Source organism: Pholcus phalangioides, unplaced genomic scaffold (assembly GCF_987345545.1).
Source record: "Pholcus phalangioides strain wild (caught in Gottingen) unplaced genomic scaffold, Ppha-v1.0 ptg000003l_1, whole genome shotgun sequence".
NCBI lineage: Eukaryota > Metazoa > Arthropoda > Arachnida > Araneae > Pholcidae > Pholcus > Pholcus phalangioides.
Genome location: NW_028301596.1, coordinates 9,089,601 through 9,112,172, shown reverse-complemented (window position 1 = coordinate 9,112,172; position 22,572 = coordinate 9,089,601). Strand labels below are relative to the sequence as shown.

The following is a 22,572-nucleotide window of genomic DNA, read 5'->3' as shown; positions in this document are numbered from 1 at the left end:
CGACACGCATCTCGTCCATATTCCTCTGCGGAACTTCTAACGAATGAGTGTATGTTGGAATGTGCGTGCATGTGTTGTGAACTTAAGTTCACCTTTATTTCTGTGAAATGCTTTCTATAGTGCTGCCATCTATTTTTCGAACTATGAAGTGTAATGATTGAATGTTTGTACCGTTGTAGGCCTGTTGCTATTTAACTTTTTTTCAAAAATAAATAAAATATAAAGGATAGCATGAATGAAATATCAAAGGGAAACTGTCTGGGGAAGAAGTGTTATTAAATTAAAATTATTAATTATAATATATTAATAATTTTACATTATTTTTATTGAGTTTGTAACGTTTATAGCGGTCAGTTCAAAACTCAAATACAACAATCAAAATTAAAAATTCTACCTAATTAGAATTGAAAACAAGTGTCCCAAAAAAGGGAAAATGTTAAATAATGGGTAAATAGGGAGATCGGCTCGCATCCGCTTCTCGAAGTTGGAAAACTACAGAAAACAAACTTCAACGACTATCAACTGTGCCGTCGCCTGTGGGGGGGGGGGGCACAGTGGCAGACTTCAGACACATAATGCTGCAACGTGACCAACCAGCTATTGTCACTTCACGATGAGAATTTCAACTACACCAAAATGTGGAGAACACTCCTCTGAAATCCTAATTGATGATAAACACGACTAGTATGTCTTTTTTTTACTCTGATGTGAATCTCAAAAGTGTGTGCGTTCCTTCTAGCAAAGATTAATTAGATAACAAATACATGGATTAAAAAGAGTGAATGACCCCTTGAGAGAGACTTTTAGTTAAGGCGCTGTAAAACGAGAGTGTACTCGTCGTCCTCCATGTTTGAACAAAAAAAAAATTGATTTGCCACTCTAAGTGTGACGTCTAATCGTGGAAAAAATAGCAGTACCTGTGTGGGAACAGCGATTGGCTATAGCGATAATAATGACATCACACCTTCACTGTAATATGGCGGATATACCCCAGGTCACCCTGGGGTTTTAAAGAGCTACACTTTTAGCTCTATGTATACCAAAACGAAAAAATATAATATCTGCGAATTTTATGGAGTTGAGCAATTATCGATAATCTTGTAACGCATCCTATTTTGATTGTCGTAATTATTCAACAGAATAAACCGATTATAAATTTCATTGATATGAACCTGAATTTTCTTAACCCCGTTTACTTGCCCAGACCTTTGGCAACAAATTAGAACTATGCACAAATGAAGATCCATTGGTAAATCTCTTAGGCTGGCATTATTGTTAGCATATAGTAAAATAAGACAGAAAATAGAAACTTTCTCTTCTCATCTTTTTATTTCTCCCTCTCTCAGCGACCCTTTCCTGGTATTTTTTACTCTTCAAAAGGTAGCGAGGAAGAAAAGAAATTAATAATGCAGAGGTAAAAAGAGGGGAAGTATTACTGGGTTACCAATGAAGAATTAAAAGAAGCGAGACAGAACTGGAATGCATTTCTTCCATCTACTCAGGTCCGAAATATCCGCCTGACTTATTATATAATACTTATTAATATTAGACGTTATAGCCAATGTGTCGCAGTGACAGGTTGAACCATGAGTTAATACTCATGGTCCAACCAATTGGTGGTCATGGTCTCAAATTGGCTATAATGACTAAAAGTGTCAGTAGATGTCGATTATTAACCACAGCGAATAATATTTATGAGCCTCGGCTTTTTGAACGTCAACGGAAAGCAACAATCTTGGACAAAATGATTGCTTTTTTTCCCCAAACAATTCTTAACCATTCAACGTACAAGGGCGAGATATTTCGGACCTGAGTAAATGGAAGAAATTCATTCCAGCTCTGTCTCTCTTCTTTTAATTCTTCATTGGTAACACTGTAATACTTCCCCCTTTTTTACCTCTGCATTATTAATACACCGTCAATCAACTGCTTCGGCAAGGGGAAACCCGTATCGTTTAGTAAGAATTCCAGATTGTGGTATAGTAGGGAGTTATTCTCTAATAGGGTTGTTAAGAAATACGGAATAGCTTACCTCCGGGGTCGGGAATTGTAACATGATTGTCACGTTAAAATATAAATACGATAAACATATTGGGATAAATCGAGAAGTTATCCATACTTAGATGAGACAACCATAATCTTTTTTATTGACAGTGTATGATATATTATTATTAGTTTTTTGTGGTATATGCTCTTAAATTGAGTTGATGTATGACAGTTATTTTTGACATGCACGGTTTCTATGAACATTTTTTTTTCAGCCACCTCGTTGGGCAATTCACCTTTGGGGCTGTACCTTTTTGTATTTGTGTTTGTATTGATCGAATACCATATTATAGAGAAGAACAGGATAACACCGGGTACTTCTGCTAATACTATATTAGGACATTAGCAAATAAGTTATTAAGCATCGTTGCATTCCATTGCTTAATGAAACGTAGCTGGAAAAAAGTGTCAACCAATCGGTTTCTGAAATGCCAACTTTTGAATTGGAAAATTCTTGAAATTATACATTCAAAAAGTTGTTTTTAAAATTAAGTTTTAGAAAAGTTTTAATCATATGCTTTATGCAGCATGCCGTTGTTTAATAAATGCATACAGGAATTTCGATTAATATCTGTCAATTAGTACTGAAATGTATTTGACAATATACAGTCTCGCAAATAATAATAATAATAATTCTTCAAATACAGATTCCAATGCTGAGAAATGTTCTCTGCTACAATGTATCGAAAGTTCTTATCATAAGAAATCAAAAGCACATTTAGAGCTCGAACAAGATAATAATTAGGTATAATAATAATATTCGTGGGAATAAATAGTAGCGAGAGAAAAAGAATCGAATTAACCTATTTAAACATTTTAGATATACGTTTTGCATCGGAGTGATCTGAATAGTCGATTAATATTTTGTTTTACTCGCTTCGTGAGCATCATTAATAATCTCCGCGCGCTTGTCAGGTGAACGCTTTCTCCCCTCCGATTGATGATCACTATTTAAATACACTCAAACACGTGTGTGTGTGTGTGTGTGTGTGGTTTGGCCAGTTCAGCAATTGATTCTTAATAATATTGGGGATCGTATTAATTTATTTGCTCATTTGCAAAGAGTAGAAATGGAAATTCATCGATTGCTCTTCCGATCTATATTGATGAATGTTAGAAAATTCGTCGGGACGTGTATTTTCCTTTTCATGAATAATTTCAGCAATCTGTCAGTAAAAATGAATACTTTGCTAATGCGATCATTAAGATGATAAATCTCGAAAATCATGTACCTTACCTCAATTTATAATGCAAATTTTTTACAAGTGATTTCCATTTTAAATGATCATGCAGACCAAGAATTTAAAGGCTTTTGTCATTTTCGAGACAACTACATGAACACGAGGAGAAACTACATTTGTTATACCATTGAATAATCGACGTTTGCGTGTACCCAAAATTCCAAAACGAACACGGCTATACGCGTTTCGGAACTATGTGAAGTTTCTTCATCAGTAGCAGAAACAAAGAAGGAAGGAAAATATTGAAGCTCCTTATAGCGGGAGTTACTCGCTGTTGTAAACAAGAGACAAATTCAAAATGAACCGGCAACAAAAGAGTAGAGTAAGAGGACGTCGTCCTCTTACTCTACTCTCCGAAACGCGTATAGCCGTGTTCGTTTTGGAATTTTGGGTACACGCAAACGTCGATTATTCAATCGTATTATCAAACCCAAGAGGTATTTTATTTCTACATTGGTTAGCATGTAATTTTAATTGAACACGGTCATGACAATCGTCTCGCAGGAAAAATTTCACGTATGTACTCTTTTTAATATTGATTTACTTGTCATTTTCTTGTGAAAGAATTCGTATTTTTTCAGAAGGTCGTCATTAAGTTTTTGGTTTAATATCTCTATTGGATCACTACTAGCATAAGCAAAACCACGGTATCATCAGTGAAGAAAATAATTTCACGAAAACTATTATATTACATCAGTTATTTATGAATGTTTGAAATAGTCAGGGATCTAAAACAGAACCCTAAGGGACTCCCCTTTTAATAATGAAGGAGGAACTGTAAAAATTAAAGCATTTGACTCTTTGGATCCCATTTTCCGTGTGAGATTTCATCAAATCGTTCGTGCCACTTGCGATGCCTACTGATTTTCCCCAAAGTAGTATATCTCATGATTTATATTACCAGATGTTTTCCTTATAACTAATAATATGGTTATTACATTGGGGGATTTATCAAAATTTTCATAAATAAACTTAGTGAAAGTTAATGCTGTTTGAGTATACATTTTATTTTTAGAAATTAATTTGCATTGAAGATTTATAGATGTTACTTTTCTACAAAAACGCGACCAATAACCTATGATTCATTAAGATTTCATTGCTGGTAAATGAGATTTGCATGATAACATTTTCTTTTTTCAAAGTAGCAAAATTCACATCTACGAATTATACGCAGGGTATTTCTATGTATACATGCCAAGTATGAGAGAATAATAAGACTGAAAAAGTCGTTTATTACTCATTTATCTTACTGAAATTGATTAGTCCTACGTTAGATTTCTGATTACTTGAAAAGAAATTAAATTTTTCAAATCGATTTAATTTTTTCTTATTGGATAATTTTGAACGAGTGATTCAACGGAATCACTGGTTTGGTTACTCATTTGATATTGTGCGCAAAGTATTTTTGATTAATGAATCGAATTTATCAAATGAATTATTCACGTTTATCGATGAGATCGATGGAACGTTTTTGTGAAAGTATCGATTAATTAGCCGAACTATCAGGTCTGTTTGTCCATAATGATTTCGAGAAATAATCCGGTCTTAAGGTTTTTAAAAAGTAACAAAATAATAAAGTAATCACATATCGTACAGAATATCAAACCATTTTAAGAGAAATATATTTGTTATGACCCACAAATTTTGATAATTTTAAATTTCAGGAAGATATTAAATATATAAATACCTCTCCTGTGAATTGGTTTTTTTTTTCAATTATTCTTGCCTAAAAAGTATTTTGATTTTGTCGTTTGAGGAGTTTATTTTCAAAGGGGAAACATTTACACTTTTGCTAAATTTACAGTAGAAGTAAAAGACGTATTCTTCCGGAATGGACTGTTTTGCAAAAGAAGAACATAGCCCAACAGGAAGCATGTGAGTGGTATAAGAACATTTAAATAATATGTTTCTTGATCAACATTCAAGGGAGTTTACATTCAAATTTTTGGAAATTTTCCGTTTTGGAAAAAAACTAGTGGAAATGTTACCTTGTGATCAAAATTGGAGCTGGACAAGTCTGAAATTGTGGAAATTTCTACTCCCACCCGTTGATTCCAGGTTTCACCTAGCCAAGGAAGGTACCCATACTCTTCTCTTGTGAGGAACATAAGAAACACGATCATTCTACAGTGGAACCTCTCATAACGGACATTCCATAGGAGACATGTCCACTAAAGGACACTATTTTAAATTACAACGACGGGACTCGATGTATCTGACAATCCATTAACGGACATCCCTTGTTGGCGGAAAATTTTTTTCTATCCCATGGGTCAGGGCCGTCATTTCAACTTTTTCCGGGAGAAGGGGGGGGGCAAATAGCATGTACTCAATGTACGCATATATATATTTGTATATATATATACCATTTTTAGTGTCTTTTCAAAAGCAACCCTGACCCCCAAATGACGGGCCTGCCATGGGTGTCTGTTATCGAGAGGTTCCATTGTAGAATGTGACTTCGAAAACCCTTCTGAAAAATGTGCTGCTTTTCGAAAAAAAATTCCTTAACGCCAATAGGACAACCGCTTTGTTATGTCCCCTTTTGAATGAAATATACCGAAGTAAATGATTCAGGTGGATATATTCCTTTTTGGTAGAAACAACACACTTTACATTGGGATTTCGACCAAAAATATTCCAGTTGGGGCAAACCCTGTTGCATAATCCGACAGTGCTCACATCAAAGATTCAGAAACCGTTAAAAGAGCATTTCGAAAAAAAGGTTGAAATGTTCCTTTTTTCCCTAATTTATGTATGTACACATTAAATACTCAAGATAACAGATGAAATGTGTAGATACGAGTAGTAAATTCCGATGAAAAATTGTTATAATATATAGAGTTAAAACATTTTCAATCAACAAATGTTTTCTTTTTTTTCATTTTGGATTTGCATGAATTTTTCCATGTATTATATAACCATGTTTCCAGTAAAAGAAACTAATACGTTTCTGTTCTGTAATATTTAATGCTGGGTAAAATGATCAATTACTCGCCCCTACATTATTATCTTGAATGGGAAAAGATTGCGAATATTCAGCCCGTCATGCTAATATTTCATACCGCCGATTGTTTCAATACTCCATCATCCTTTGACCTTAATGCAAGATTTGCGTGATACAGATTAAATCCTTGTAATTGTTTGTCTGGATGGTTTATTATAAGCTGCTTATGGGCCATAAATTATCAGGTAATTGAGGTGTAGTTTCTTCAAGCTGTTTTCATGTACCGGTATTGATTTTTTTTTTAATGTCATCGGAATTGGCATGATGAAGTTCATCAGGAGTGTAACTTCATTTTAACGTGCTTCTAAAAATTAATGTGATTTTTCATGCGTTCTAAGTGGAGCAAAGTTATTAATTTATGGCTCATCAGTATCGGCAGTTATTGGACGAAACTTCTGGGACTCCGGGATTACTTTCGGCTAATGTTGGAAATCTATGAGATTGGAATCGAAGGGTGCGCTTGTTTAGTTAGAACGGTGCTGCTAATCCGTGGACAAGGGCCGGTCCGTGGGAATTTCCACAAGTCCGCGAAACATTTTGCCAAATTCCTAAAACCTCTAGCTAAGTAAGAAAGATATGCTTTTGAAATTTCCACTTATGGGGGGGGGGGGGAACTCCAGCCGTGTAAACAAGTAATATAAACCAAATTGAGAAATCGAATGGAAGTTAATGCAGCGCTTTATATCTCAAACACCGCTGAAGCTGCGGAAACCGTGGATGTCCAACCTCGCAAGAAATGGAACCTTGAACCTTAATTCGTTCATAAGGGTGCCATAGATGATACTATAACGGCTCACAACCTCTTAATCATCTTTGATAGTCATTAATACATTATCGTCGATATATTTTGCTAAGGGCCCCCTTCGACTTATGCTTGGCTTTCAGAGCAGTGATGTGCGAATGGAAGACAATGTCAGAATGATGAATTATGTTGCCTTCAACATTGATGAATAAGTTCCAATTCTGTTAGCTTTGTTGTTTTGATATTTTGTATAATAGAAAAATGTGCTTAAATATTTCTTGCAATGAAGAGGCTTCGTGATGAGACCTCCTGCTGTCATCTATCAGATAAAACCGAAACCATTTGTTATGTTTTTAAACTAAAATTAACTGTTTTGGTTTTAAACCGGTGAGCAGCATGAAAGTCAATAATAGGAGTCACGAAATCATATATTGCTCATTTTCGTGCTACATACTGATGTAAACCATTTTGGCCAAAAAACGTTTACCATGTTTTTACCTTCTTATTGGTATTGGTATGTTTCCATGTTTTGCATACGGGGGGACCGTATAAAAGAGTATTTTGTTACACACTGTGTTTGCACTGTCAAAACTGGTACAGGTTAATTTCCGAACGCATGTTGAGCATTTTTTAAATTGGAATCGTACTTCTACGACGGACGGTTTGAGATAAATAAAGACATTTACAGGATACACTGTATATTTATGTTATGGAAAATATGATAAATTGGTTATTATGCATACTTACCAATTATCTTGGCAAGCTTGAAATATTTTTCACTTTTACCGGCTAATATGCATAATACCCACGCATCATAGGTAAATTTGATAAATACATGATATTTATCACCTTTATCTGTGATTATTCATAATAAAAGTGTAATTGGTGAATTGGATAAATAAGAAAAAAACTTCAGTTGAGTCTAGTATGTTTGATGAATATAGTCTGTCCCCGGTATAATAATAATACATTTTACGAGCGTACCCTGATATAATGATACAACACACGTATGAATTATCATGCATAAAACATTAGGGGCCATTCACGTATTATGTAAGCAGATTTTTTAGCTATTTTTGACCCCCCCCCCCTTGTCAACAAAATTTCGTCAGCAGCTTAGAATATTTCATATACAAATACAAATACAAATACAAATACAACGCCACAACAGGCGAATTGCCCAACGAGGTGGCTGACTTAAGAACATCATGGATCCCCGAGCCCCTACCTACTACTGCTACACCACACATGCACCCCCCCACGCGGAACCCCCCAACGAATCGGTACATGCGGGAATGTGCGTGTACGTGTAGTGCAACCTGACGTAAAGTTTGTTTCTGTGTAATGCTTGTTATGTGTAGTGCTGTCATCTGCCCCCAGTTTTACTAACTATGAGTGAAGTGTTATGGTTGAATGATTTACCGTTGTAGGACTGTTGCTCTCTGTGGCGAGACTTTTTAACGGGGAGATCGGCTCGCATTTGCGCCTTGAAGTTGGGAACCACAGAAAACCAACTTCAGCCGACCACCACTGTGGGGTTCGAACCCGGATTCTCGCATCACGAGTCCGGCACTATATATCTTCAAAAAGGGTGGTTTATGACGTAAGCCACCTTCAACCCCCCCCCCCCCCCTCACCCTTGTCATCAAATTCAGCAAATCCGAACCCCCCCCCCCCCCCCCCCCGATGCTGACGTAGTACTTGAATGACCCCTTATATAATACGATTCATCATGTTTACCAACGACACGATGTTTGGGTATAAAGCTAAATTATGGTTGAAAGTGATTAATTTAGGGGAAATTTATCAAATTCACCAACGACGCTTGTGGGTACTATACATAATCGCCGGTAAAAGTGGTAAATTTAGGGAGCTTTATCAAACTTACAAAAACGCTGCATTTATCACATTTTCCGTAACATATATACTAATCAGTCGCGATTGATGTGCTCCTTTTTTCATATAGATGATTAAGAAGAATATCATTTGTTACGGGTATCTATAGCAACTTGATACCCATCACCAATTTCTATCATTAACTGCTTAATTTTTTTTGTTTCAAATTGACAACAGTTGTATTAAAAATGGGGCATTTCGTACTCACTCGAACGGGAATGCTACATCATAAATTTTAGATGAGGGGGCGCGTATCTCGTTACCGCATTTTTACTGTAATTCTTGAATAAATAAATTACGGATCGTTGATGGAAGAGCTAACGATTTTGTCTTTGAATTAACTTTCCCCATCCATTATATATATAATATAACCTCCAATATCTAATCAAAAGCAATGAAGAATGCAACAGTACGTCATTTAACCTGTATTTATTCCATTGTTCCGAAACGTATTTGTCTGTTATAAAATTGAGATTTGGGTTTTATGAATATGATAAATGAGAGAAGATATTTGAATCATTACTCATTAGCTTTTTATTCAAAATTTCGAAAGAAGTTTTGTGAATATAGGCCTCGTGGAAAACTAGAAAAATTTTAATTTATCGGTTCAGGAAAAAAATCCAAACGATCTGCCCAATAATCAGAAAGCTATCAATTTGTAGAAAAATGTAATTGCTTCGAGGAAAAGGACCAATACGCATGTATTTATTAGTGTAAAGGATAAAAACATTTTGTACACATCAGAATAATACCATGTTACTGGGAGACGTTTGTTACGTAGACAGGCAAGTGGAGGGGTGGAAATGAAAACGTGTCGTTCCCAAAATGGATATAATTACTGACCATCACCAGAGATTTCAGTCATTTCCCCGTGGGTTTTGGACAGAGAAGAAGAAAAAAAATGTCCAGACAAACCGAATATTGACCATTTCGAAAACAAACATTTCCTTGGCGTTTCTTATGCTTGTTACGCCTGGAAAAAAAGTATTAAAGGAGAAAAAAAAAGAAACTTAGACATCAAGTAGGTTATTATTAATAATGATTAGAACAGAAAAACATGCAACTCTAAAGAGAGGCATCATGTAAACGAAAATCTGATGACAGAATATGAAAAGAATATAGAAAGAAAAGACATATTAATTACTCACAAAAAAAAAATTGGACCATTCATGAGCTCACACCCTATTATCAAGAAAGTATACATAAAAAAGATATCATGTACATAAAAAAAAAAAGCTAATCACTTGCAAAAACACACACAAAAGATCACTGATGAGGTTCCATTCCTCATCAACATGTTCCTCCGGGCTATCGATGTCTGTTCCAGCCAGACATCTTTTTTTCCCCTCTCTTCTATCTCTCCACACATTACTCGAGGACCATCCAGACCTCTCGATCATCAGAAAACTGGAGAAAGCTCGCATGATAACGATGATTAATCCATCGCATCCTGAACCAACCGTACGTGATGAGCTCACCTTCAAATGAGACAAAGATGTGAGAGTATTTACATTCAACCGGGTTAACCATTAGCTTTTTTCTTGTCGCATAAATGACTGGAATGAATGGAAGTTGGTTTTATGGTTGAGATCCTAGTGTCGACTTTGAGTATGTGTTCGGAGTCAATGTCTATTGACGTTGCTTAAGCCTCTAGCTTTTTTTTAGGCAGCTAAATGTGGGAAAATTTTTTATTCTTATTATAATCTTACGATCTGGGGGACAAAAAAAAAATATTAGAGTTCCAAAATTATTCTGGCAAAACTAATTGTTGTGCTATATTACTTTAGTGTTAACCAGAAGTAAAATTCAATGTTTTAAAAATGGTTATTTTTAACTTTTCTTCTATAAGAAACTCAGAGAAAGATGAAACTTGAATACAATGTACCAGTCTGGGAATGAATGTAAGCAAAATCGTGAAAACATTTCGAAAAGTTATCGAAAAATATTTGAAAAAAAATTTTTAAAAATCGGAAATCACACACACACACACATGGAAAACAATTTAAAAAAGTACTGAAAAGATTTCCGGGGGAAAACATCGAAAAATGCTGAAAAAATATTAAAAAATATCGACAAAAATATTAGAAACATTTGGAAAACAAGCCATCAAAAAATATTGAAATACTGTAATTTTGAATAATCATCGGAAATATTGAAATGATTTCTTCAAATATTTTTTTCGATAATATTATCAAAAAAAAAAAAAATTACCGAAAATTATAGAAAAAATTATCTTTAAAAAATTTAATTCAAATGAAATTATTGAAGAATAATATCGGAACTGTGTGTCGGAAATGTGAGGGTGGTGGAAGAATTTCTGAAACACAACACATTTCCACTGTTTACTTTTTGCAATCAGCAATATCTGGATATTCGTATTAATTGATTTGAACGAACTTTTTACTGAAACTTTCACCATTTTATATCATGGACATTGATAGATAGACTGGACTGTGGACCTTGTGACAAGACGATGTACACAATCACTGTCCATTGTTCTTTCCCAAATAAATACAAAAATCACTATCGATATCAACCTAAATAACAGGGAAAAAAAATTAACCGTTGAAAATGTACTCACCAATAATCTTCAAGATTGTTTTTGCATTAAATATTTTTCTTTAATTTCATTCCACGAAGTTTTCAATTATATTATGTCAGTTCCCCCCCCCCCCATCCGGCTCTTATTTATAAATTTTTGTCATTATTTTTTGCTGAGTTTGTCACTTGATTGAAAATGTATTGATTATGTTATTCCCATCTGTGTTTTCAGTTCTCCAAGAATTCGCATTGTGTCTGCGGGAAGCTTGGTTGTTACAGGAATAACGTAAGTTTATTTTCTAATATTTGAACTATTGTTTAAAAATGAGTCTCCACCTAAAAGATTCGTTGGATTAAAACCTATAGATTTTTATATATCTGGAAATACAGGGTGTCCCATAAATTCGTAAATAATGCAAAAATTAAAGAATCTGTATATTTATTTGAATGCGGTCGGCGAAAAATTTGTTCTCACGAAGAGGGATTTTTCTTTATAGAGGAGAATAAAATCCAGTTAAAATTTTTGTCGATAGAGCGTGCACGTGAGTACGTCAGGAATGGTTGGACCTGAAAATTTCTTCAATGTCTTCTTTGTCCGAAACGTTTGTAAGGTTTCAGTCGGTGATGAATGGCTGAGATTAAACAAAGTGCTTTATCTACCAATATCAACATTACAATGAAAACCTTATGTAAGCGACCGTAACAGGAAAATTCAGAAACAAGCTGGTATTCGTACACCCTGCTTTTTATAGGATTTACATGTTTCCAGTGATTCGCTTTCGTGAAGCGTCCTCTATTTTCGAAAATTTGAATATTTTTTTATTCTTTTCTCTATATATAAAAAAAAATAAAATCCCCTTGGTGAGCATAAATATTTTACAAACTGCATTGCATTCAAATATACAAATTATTAATTTTTAAACTATTTACGAATTTACGACACTATATATTGCTATAAATCAAGTAAGAAGTCTCATTTCATGTGATTTTGGGGAATATGGTCGGTATTATAAATATTATACTCGACGGAATTTAAAATTTCTTTCGAAATCAACGTGCACATGCATTAAAGATATAAATTATTAATGATTCAGAATATTTTCCCCAGATACGTTTAATCGATTTTTTTCTTCTGTGGTATCCAATAACCCTCGAAAAACCATATTACATGACGGACATGATTTGCATTCGTGTAAGCATATGCGACCGTGCAATTAGAATATCGTATTACCATAATATAGAATTTCTAGAACTAGGTTCAGCGAATTTGACGTTGACTATCATTTCTGATTTCTTCAATTACGGATGTTGGGTGTGTATTATTTGCTCCAGATATAACGAACTTGGAATGATTGATTGCTGTAGGACATGTTTTGATATATTTTCCTTCACTTTCGATGTTATATTTTTCTTCGACGCCACGTCTCCGAGAAATATGAATCGTACAAATTCGACGTATGGCAACGCTTGGATATGAAAATTATACGAATGAATTTATTATTTTTTTTTTGTTAGTCGGTTTTCTCTCACGTAGCTGAATTTATGACACGAAATTTGACTGCAAATTGTTTGTCGATTGGACTATCTCTGTAGTGGTTGCTTTTAAAAACACTCTTCCAATAAGAAAATGTTTCTAAATTACGTACGGCTAAAAAAAATGTTTTTTTTATTATGTATATATATATATATTTTTATATGCTTAAAAAAAACACTATTTTTATATGCTTAAAACAACACATATAAGATGTAGAGATAACTCATACGGATACAAGAATGAATACAGTACAGTCAAACCTCGTTAATCAGTCACTCTTGGGAGAGCAAAAATATGACTTAGTAAGCGGAGTGACTCGTAGCTCCATAGCTGTGTCAATTCCTGCCTGAGAACACTTCGGACTTCCAAAAAGTGACCCGGTAAGCGGAGTGACGTGTTAACCGGGTGACGCACTAACGAGGTTTGACTGTATAACAGTGACAAAGTAGATAGTGGGATATAATAGGATGACTAATACACACAAAACAATAAAAATAGAAATGCACAATATAAATATATATTTTTAAATTTGAAAAATTTATAACAAAAATAATAATAGAATACATAATTATCTTTATCAGTTGAGTGTCCAGTCAGTGTCACCCTTTATAGCCTATGGTATACTGTTCTCTGTATTGGGTCGTAAACCACTATCTCATAGAGATGGCCTGTCGTGAGTGTTTTAAAAAGATCAAATGTTAAATAAATATATGTTATATAAGTACTGGAGTTTGTTTTTATTCGATTTATACTGGCATTACTCAGGGTGTCTCATAAATGTGTAAATCATTTGAAAATTCATAAAATTTGAAGGACTTTGTGTATTCAAATGCGAAAAAAAGTTATTCTCGAGGAGAGATTTTTTTCTTTGTACAGACAAAATAGTTAAAATTTTGGTTGGTAGAGAGCGCTGCATGGAATCAAATCGGAAAATTTGGACATTTCTTCAATCTCTTCCGTGTCCGAAACGTTAAAACTAGTCGAGTTCCACTAGTCGAAATAAATCCATTGTGGGAAGGAAACGGAAATTTCTTTCGAGTTCTATTCTACTAACTCTCTATTCTCAAAAGATATGCATATCTGATGGAGAGTGTGCAATCGATATTTCACGTAAGAATCTCACTCTTATGACATATCGGGACATGGGTACAGAACCATACAAGACAAAACCATAATTTGATATGCTTCCTTTTGTGTAACTCGAGAATAAAACCGCTTCCTTAAAACTAGACAATATATACCTTACGCATAAACAGGGACAAGAAATAGAGGGCGAAAAGAATTCGCGAACTCGTGTTTGCAAACACGAGAGTGATTCAATTCTCTTGAAATAGAAATGCTTTTGAACTCTCTTGTTATTTCTTCCGCGCTTTTAAGTAGTCATGAATTCACAAGTCTGGGTCATTGTCACATGTGAAACAAGGGTTGACTCCTTCCGCGTCATGGAAGAGGATACGTTAGGATAAAAAGAGAGAGGGGGGGAACAAATGCATAATAAATATATGCACACACGTATAAAAAGTTTTTATGGGGAAAAGTTCAGTAACATCACGTAGGGAAAACATTACCGTGTGTTCGAGTTTTATTTTGATTTTTTTTTTTTCCTCCCGCTTGTCAGGTTCAAACTGAATTCCCCCTCCCCCAAACCCCCCTTTTAGTGTTTTGCTGAATTACAAATTACTTTATGCCATCTTTTAGCTTTCACATAAGAAGAAGAAAAAAAAAAAATCACAAGTAAACACTATTTTGAACATTTTTATCCAACATGGGCTACTTTATTTTTATTTTATTCTCTTATTTATTATTTTTCTCGGTAAACACCATCGAGAATGGCGAAGGAAGGGTGTTTATTAACAACTCGTGACCAGTGTTACATCGAAGAAAGTTGACGCGTAAAGGGGGAAAAAAAAATTAAACGTTCGGAAGATGTTGTTTAATGTTTGAATATATATATGGAAATTTCATGGATGAGTGTTTATGGTGAAAGTACATGAAAGTTTCGTGGTTTTGTTTTTCCTCGTGTGTACACGATGTCTTTTGAGAAATATATCGATTGAATATTTATATTCTTCCACATCTTACTTCTCTTTGAATGATTTTTTAACATTTTACGCAGAATAAGTAAAAGGGGGGAAAAAAAACCGCACACAAACTGCTTTTTTTTTCAACTTTTAATCTATATGGGGTCTTTCAAGTATTACGGCAGCATCGGGGGGGGGGGGGGGTGTGTTTCGGCTTTGATGACTTGTGATGATAAGGGGGGGGGGAGTGTGGTGTGAAGGTTGCTTACGTCATCAACCACCCCTTTTTGAAGATATGAAATATTCTAAGCTGCCGACGGGGGGGGGGGGGTCAAAAATGTCTGAAAATCTGCTTACGTAATACTTGAATGGCCCCCAATGAAGTGAGCTCGGACAGATTGGCCGCTGACCGCATACAGTGGTGGCCGTGGGACAGGGGTAGTTTTTGTATTATGTGTGTGTGTGGAGCCTATATATATATATCTTCCGTTCCGAGAAAAACTGGCGAAGTTGGCCGTGAAATACAGGGAGCCGCCTGTGGAAGTTTCACTGTACTTTGAATATGCGGGTTTAATTACTCGTCGGTTCGTAGGAAACTCGTTCATAAAAAATAATTTTCTGAATGTTGATTCACAAATTGAGTTCTTTTATTCAGTGTTTTCAAACTGGATTCGATACCGTAAATTCTGAACCAAGGGATGCTTAACCTCTTTTAATGAGTGAGCATCATTGGTTTGGAAACGTGTTGATGGTCACTTATCTGGAAATGCACCTCGAGCCATTCAGGTGATCTGAAAGTGTGCCGCAGGCTACTTCACTCACCCAGAAATGCGACGTGAGTCACTCAGGTGATCTGGAAATGTGTCAAGAGCCACTTAAATGATCTATAAAAATGCAGCTGGTCGCTTCAGTGAACTGTAAATGTGCCACGGGCCGCTTAAGTTATTTGATAATTTTCCAGTTTACCACTCAGACCATACACGCTCAACCCATAGTCCACGGGCTAAATATGGCCCTTTGAGTGCCCCGCGACAAATTGCCAAATCACCCACGTGGCCCACGAAGTATTACAAAAGTAATTAAATGGCTCCCGGCATGCTTCCAATCACTTGCGTCGTCCCGCAGCACAATTGAATATCACTTTAGCGACCCGTGAGAAATACATTAACTTACAGCTCACTTAAACAGCCCGTGGAATATTTACAATTCATTTAAGCGACTTATGACATTTTTTATAGATCAATTCGGTGACTCGAAGCGCATTTCCAGATAGTTAAATTTTACCCCAGCACGACCCAACCCACACGGGTAAAACGCTTACATCCCGGAAGGGACAGAGCCTGGGTCGTGTCTGGTCTGACAGATAGTTAAATTGCCCGCGGCACATTTACAAATCACTCGTGTGAGCTGCCCGCAGCACACTTTTAGATCACCTAAGTGACTCGATGCACATTTGCAGATAAATTAAGTGGTCCGCGACATTTTTCCAAACCGATGAAATGACCTCGCACACTATCAAAGCTTAAACACCCTTGCTCTAGACATCAGCTGAAGTAACACTTCGCAGCACATAAGAGAACATTCAAAAGTTTCATAAACCAATTTAATTCAATTTCGTCTCGGAAACACATTAATCATAATCATCGATAAACACCTTGGAGTGTTAGTCAATGCAAGTGTTACTGGAACGGCTTAATTCCTATCACGAATCGGAAAAATCGTGATCACATTTGTTCTTAATTAGGCCGTATACATATTTTTTTTCAATATCTTTTTCTGTTAATTGCCATAATTCGGGTTTCCCTAGTTTTTTTTTTATATATATTTTCCACTTCAATTACGTAAGTGGCTTGTTCCGTTCGTATGTGCGTGACCCCTAGGGCTTTCTCTGTTAAAATGCCGCAGCACAGTAAAGAAAGAAGAGCCACATAAATTAACACGTGTATGGTAATTTATCAGTCACCTGACTTACTTGAAAACTTGAGCCTGCACGTTCACGTAACGAACGATTACTCTTAAAAAGACCTTCATTTGAATGTTGCAAATATATATATATACATATATTGCGAAAGGAATTCTTAAGGTGTTTTTCTTTCCCGTTGCTCTAAAATTTCTCTCGATGCTATTTTGACGTAAGGGCCATTTATTAGTCAGAGACAGGCAGAAAAATCTGCACTTTGATCGTGAAAAGTGGGCCACAAAGATCTTCTCTTTGTCATCATGAGACTTTTTTTTTTTCGCCGGAAGACCACCATCTGCGTTTTGATCGGGTCAAGGGCTGATCTCTCTCTCTCTTTTCTGTTGTATTTTCTCTTCCCTTTGTGTTTTTTTTTAAATATATATTTTATGTTACTGCTATTATGTAGTACCAAGGAGTGGTGTGTGATGTTTTATTACTTTTGCATGTATAATAGATATCGGAGGAGGGGGGGGGGGAAATTAAATACCCGGCGAGGTTTATTTTATTATTATTTCTGTATGTGTTTAAATTAAAATAGGAGTGGTTGCTGTGAGTTTTAAGTGGTTGGGAGGAGGAAGCTGGGGAATTATTATGCAGTAGGACTCGCATGTATCAAGTGGATATGCATTAGATATCAGGAAGTAGTTTCTTGAGAGTACGTGGTACCTCTCAGTGAATCCTCTCACTTTTTTTTCAGTTCTTTATTAAGAGTGAAAGCTACCTGTGTGTCTGGTTGTCGATTATAAGCGTCGTCTTATATCAAAGCATCCTGTTGGTGAAGCTTGGCTTAGCTCCATCACGTTTTCTACTTTTGAAAAATGTGTAGTACCACTAAATATTTAGACATTGAACATTGAAGGACCGGACACACCCCGCTTCCCCTATCAGAGAGATATCGAAGCTTTCCCATCTATCCATTTTACATTTCACTACATCTATCCGTTTTACACCTTATTCACCGAAGCCGATTAAATATGAATTGACGAATACAATTGTTGAAAATTTCAACTTACGGAACCCGGCTTCAAAATGTGGGGGTGGGGGGGGGGGCGCTACGAATTTTACTGGAGTTTTTACCTAATCGCAAACATCAGGGTTTTTTTCTCGTTTTCTTCAAAATGCGTACTATTGAAAATGCTTTTCTAGCATTTTTTGTCACTTTTTTTAGTGGCATGTATTAAGGGTGCACAACTTACGGCCCACGAAAGGTGTTCGCCAGAAAAAGATCGATCCACACAACACGTTGACTGCACCAGTAATTGGCCCAGTGCGAATGGGAGTAAGGCGGCCGACTTTCAACATGCTACTTACATAACACGAAAATTCAGGCACCTTCAATTTTCACCTCAAAATATGGGAAAAAGATGGCACTACCAGTATGCGATTAACTGGACTTTGTCAACATAAATACGTTTGGGCCACACACAATTAGAAAATACGTTCCGAAATGTACAGAATCATTATAAATTCTCTAGAGGAATCTTTTATGAGGTGCATCTAGTAATATTAGTATATGTGACTCACGAATGGTAGCTATCACTGATATTATCTGGCTCGCTGACTGAGAAGTTCGTGCACTCGTGGAATATACTGAGGAGCCGAGAGTCTCTTCAGACGTTATAAAGACGTTCATAAAACTGTTATAGTGTATAAAAATATTTTCTCTCCTACGGACACGTCTCATGAGCCGAATCCTGTAAATTCGCTGTCGCATTTACCAATCATGAAAATCACATATTTTGATCACGTTAGATCCAATAAAAAGTGCTGATTTCAGTTTTAAATTGAGTTTTATGGGAGTGTAGGTGTCGCTGCGAGTGTTCTATATCAATGGAGTTTTAAAAGGCTACCGAAATTTATTGTCTCCACTGTGAACAGTAGTTTTTCGTATTCTTGGAAACATCAGCTCATCTCCTCACAAGTACCATTCGAGAGGAAAACAAGCAAAAAAACTGTATAATCGAAAGAATTTTCAAAATCAGTGAAAATAAATAAAAAATAACAGATTTTTTTTTCAAAAAACGACAAGATCAAAGAGAAGAAATTACAGGTTTAGGCAGTTATGGTGAAAATTGTTTGTTCGGGTTCGAAGACCGTAGTCCGTTTGAGCTTGTTCTCAACGTTTCCCCAACACTAGTGATTGGCATCATGAGGCCAATTTCTCCTGATGACGACAACCACTGGTGTTGGGGAATCGTTGAGAACTAACTCAAACGGACTACGGTCTTCGAACCAGAACAAACAATTTTCATCAAATGATGGCCGCGAAAACCTTATCAACTATTTAGGCAATTACATTCAGCATATTAAATTGCTTCAAGCGGGCAAGCCTTAATTTTATAACCTATTCCTATATTTGTTTACATCTACCGAATAGGTGAGTGAAAGGAACAAAATTATTTTTATGGCATCCATTAATATTATTTGGTCACGAAAAGATTCCATTAATCGATTAAAAAATTTTCATGAACCAGTTAAAAATTTTGATCGATTCCCAGTCCTGAGATAAACGCGAAAAAATTTTATTGTGGGTAATTACGTATGTTATCATCTCGCTAATAACACAGGGATGAGAATTTTCGAGTTGGGACATCGCACGTCCAGATTTTTCAGTGAATAATTCTCATATACTGTACTGGCGAATATTCCAATCCGGTGAGTGCCCGTTCCAGAATTTTCCACTGTCAGTGACGGCTTCGCATGACGAAGTGTGATTAGTTTCGTGGAATTTGTAAATAATATGAAACAATAGCCATATCCATCCGAAACCACTCCTTAAACTCTGTCAGGTTGTGACGAGCACTCCTACTTGAATTAGCATAGATTTGTCGCCAGTCGTGATTTATGGCTCTGACCTGGATTAGACCTGCCCAAGAAGAAAAAACACCCTCTGTATTTTTACGAATGTGACCTGAAGATTATTATATAAGGGCCCAATTACATTAAAAAAATTAATATACTCATTTGAGCAGAAAATGTGTGTTTCAAATGGTACTAGTTAGTTTCCGAGATTTTGCGAATCAGCGTTGTAACGCGGATTGTTTAAAAAAACTAATTTAAAGGTTTTTAACCAATCGGCAACGGCGAATATGCAAGTCCGCATTTCATAAACTAGTTAAAAATTGAACTCCACCCTCGGCTTGTTGTTGAACTCAAACAAACCTCTAACCCAGTGGTTCTTAAAATTTCATTACCCGCGGCGCCCTTGCCCTGGTCAACGTTCACCGGTGGCTCTCCAGATGAACAAAGAACCCCCCCACCAAAGCATTCAATAGGCGTGCATCAATATTACCACTCTCACCGCGACGCACACTTAGGAAATTACCGCTTTAACCCATAGGTGGATACAAGGAAACGATCGCCCCCACTCGTTCAGTAAAAAAATTGTATTGTTGGCATAGGTGGGAGGGTGAAGGTGGACATTCAGACTCTCTCCCGTCAATGAGTCTGTATGAGTTTGTTTTATATGAGCTTATGAGCCCAGTGTTTCTCAACCTAGGGCCATATGACTCCCTTGCGGTTTTGTAATAATGTAGAGGGGGGGGGACCACGGAGGAAAATTACATCAAAGGGGGTGCTATGATACTTTGCTAAAGAAATCATAGAAAGTTGTGGAAAAAATTCGTATGTGAAGAAATGTAGCTTTTGAGGGAAATATGATTGAAAAACATGACTTGCCATAAAACCAGGGCCGTCTTAATGCATATGGCCATCCCGCCATACCTCGGGGGATGAGGTGCATTCATATCCGTAGGGGGCCTACATGATGATATCTGGGTGTTATGATTTTCGAGAGTAAGGATGTTAACATGCAAACTGCTGCTTCCAGCTTAGTGCATTGCGTGTGTAAAGATATGGGGGAGGGGGGGGCATTGCCCCATTCCCAGCTGTTGTGGGGAGGTTGAAACGCTCACAACACAGCGTCAATGACTGAGCCGACTGAACTAATGTCTATATATACATATATATCAATTGACATCATCTTGCCCCCCCCCCCCAGCCTTTGAAGTCCGCCTATGGTACAAGGTAGGAGAACATGACTTTGCCCGTGGACCTATGATGTTGAGACGGCCCTGCATAAAACCACCTACCAGAGAAGTTCTCTTAATTGTAGCCCCAGGGGTTCGGAGATCGACCTAGCTAGAAAAATTTTGTTTACTCGAAACAAATTAATTCAATAAGTAGAAAGGGTGTCTCGCTCCTGGATGGGGGGGGGGGGGCTAAATAAAAACTGGACCATCATGAAAACGATGTCCAAAGATGGCCATTCATGTGAAAAAGTTTAATGAAACACTGCTTTAACGAATCGGTAATGGAAATCCCCTCAATTTGATCAATATCGATACCATCCTATCATAAATGGAAATAATACTCAAATCTTTTCTACGAATAAGGTGTTTGCTGTGCATGCAATCTACATATTTTCTTTTATGATTACCGCATCTGGTCGACATCCTTTCGATCGTAAGAGCTATTGTTTGTTCCCCCTGATATATACACACATTTTCTTTTTCTTCATTTATCCGAAACTAGCTATTTAATAGCGGATCATTCATGCCCAAGTAGCAGGCGTATTTCTGGCCGATGATTTAAAAGAGGGACCCACTTGTAGGGCGTTAGCACTGATAACATGCTCGCCATTTATTATTACTTTTTTCTACATAACATCGTGTTCTCAATAGCTTCCATAGCAATAGTTTAGTGGGAACAGACATTATTTTTCTCCTCTCCCGAAGTAGTATTTATAAGTACTGGATACGATCTTAGCACCCGGTGTTTAACTACCAGCTTCAAGACATTATCTTCAGCTGTCATCACGCATGTTGATAGCTTCTCCTTTAGGCTGTGTTCGTTTCATTTTGCTATTTTATTTTTCCCCCAACATGCGTTTTATTACAGCCGAGTGTCAGGAAAAACGCTTCTTTACACTGAGATGTGTATACTTTATTACCCAAATGGCTGTGAAAACTTGAATTTGGGATTTAAAGAAAACAAACTGAAAATGTAGGTCTGCGCCTGTTTTTTTTTTTCGTAGGAATTGTGTTTGATGTCCTCGGGGATTAATTTATTCGGTTTTATATCCGCCGATCCATCTTCGTCTGGTATTAAAAGCGGTTTTTTTTCTTTTACCAGTTATTTTTCTAATGGGTGATGACCAAGAGAGTTCCCAGAAGTATGGTAACCCGTCGATAGATATTATAACTGAAATTCAAATTACTCGGATTACCCGGGATGCACCTTTTGGTGGTGGGGGGGGGGGGGGCACAAGGAATATCTTCTATAGAGAAATTTTGGTCTACAACCTTCAAAAGTGTTTTAACCTTCGGGCGGGCGCATGTGGGTAGGGGATACGTGCTCTCCATTAATCCGCATATCTCCTACAAACGCGCGCCTTCTAAACTAATAGAAGTTTATAAGATTGCATATATAAAAATGTTACTTCCCATATTACTCAAAAATATTCTTAATTCTTGATCGTCTTGGACGAAGACACGGGCTCCTCGTGCTCCTTCGCGCGTACGTATGACTGTATTTTAGACACGTGCAGAATGTGCATTAGTACAAAATTTTAAGACGGAAATTT

The 22,572-nt window shown here is 36.4% G+C and overlaps 1 protein-coding gene across 3 annotated transcripts in view; it reads left to right on the top strand.

The window, feature by feature from the left end:
* The window catches only part of LOC149088015 (uncharacterized), a 517,816-nt gene that overhangs the window by 296,810 nt on the left and 198,434 nt on the right, over nt 1–22,572 (top strand). For all 3 annotated transcript variants that reach the window (XM_089243788.1, XM_089243779.1, XM_089243797.1), the window contains exon 4: nt 11,706–11,759. In XM_089243788.1, coding sequence (XP_089099914.1) covers nt 11,706–11,759 — 54 coding nt within the window. The remainder of the gene's footprint in view (nt 1–11,705; nt 11,760–22,572) is intronic.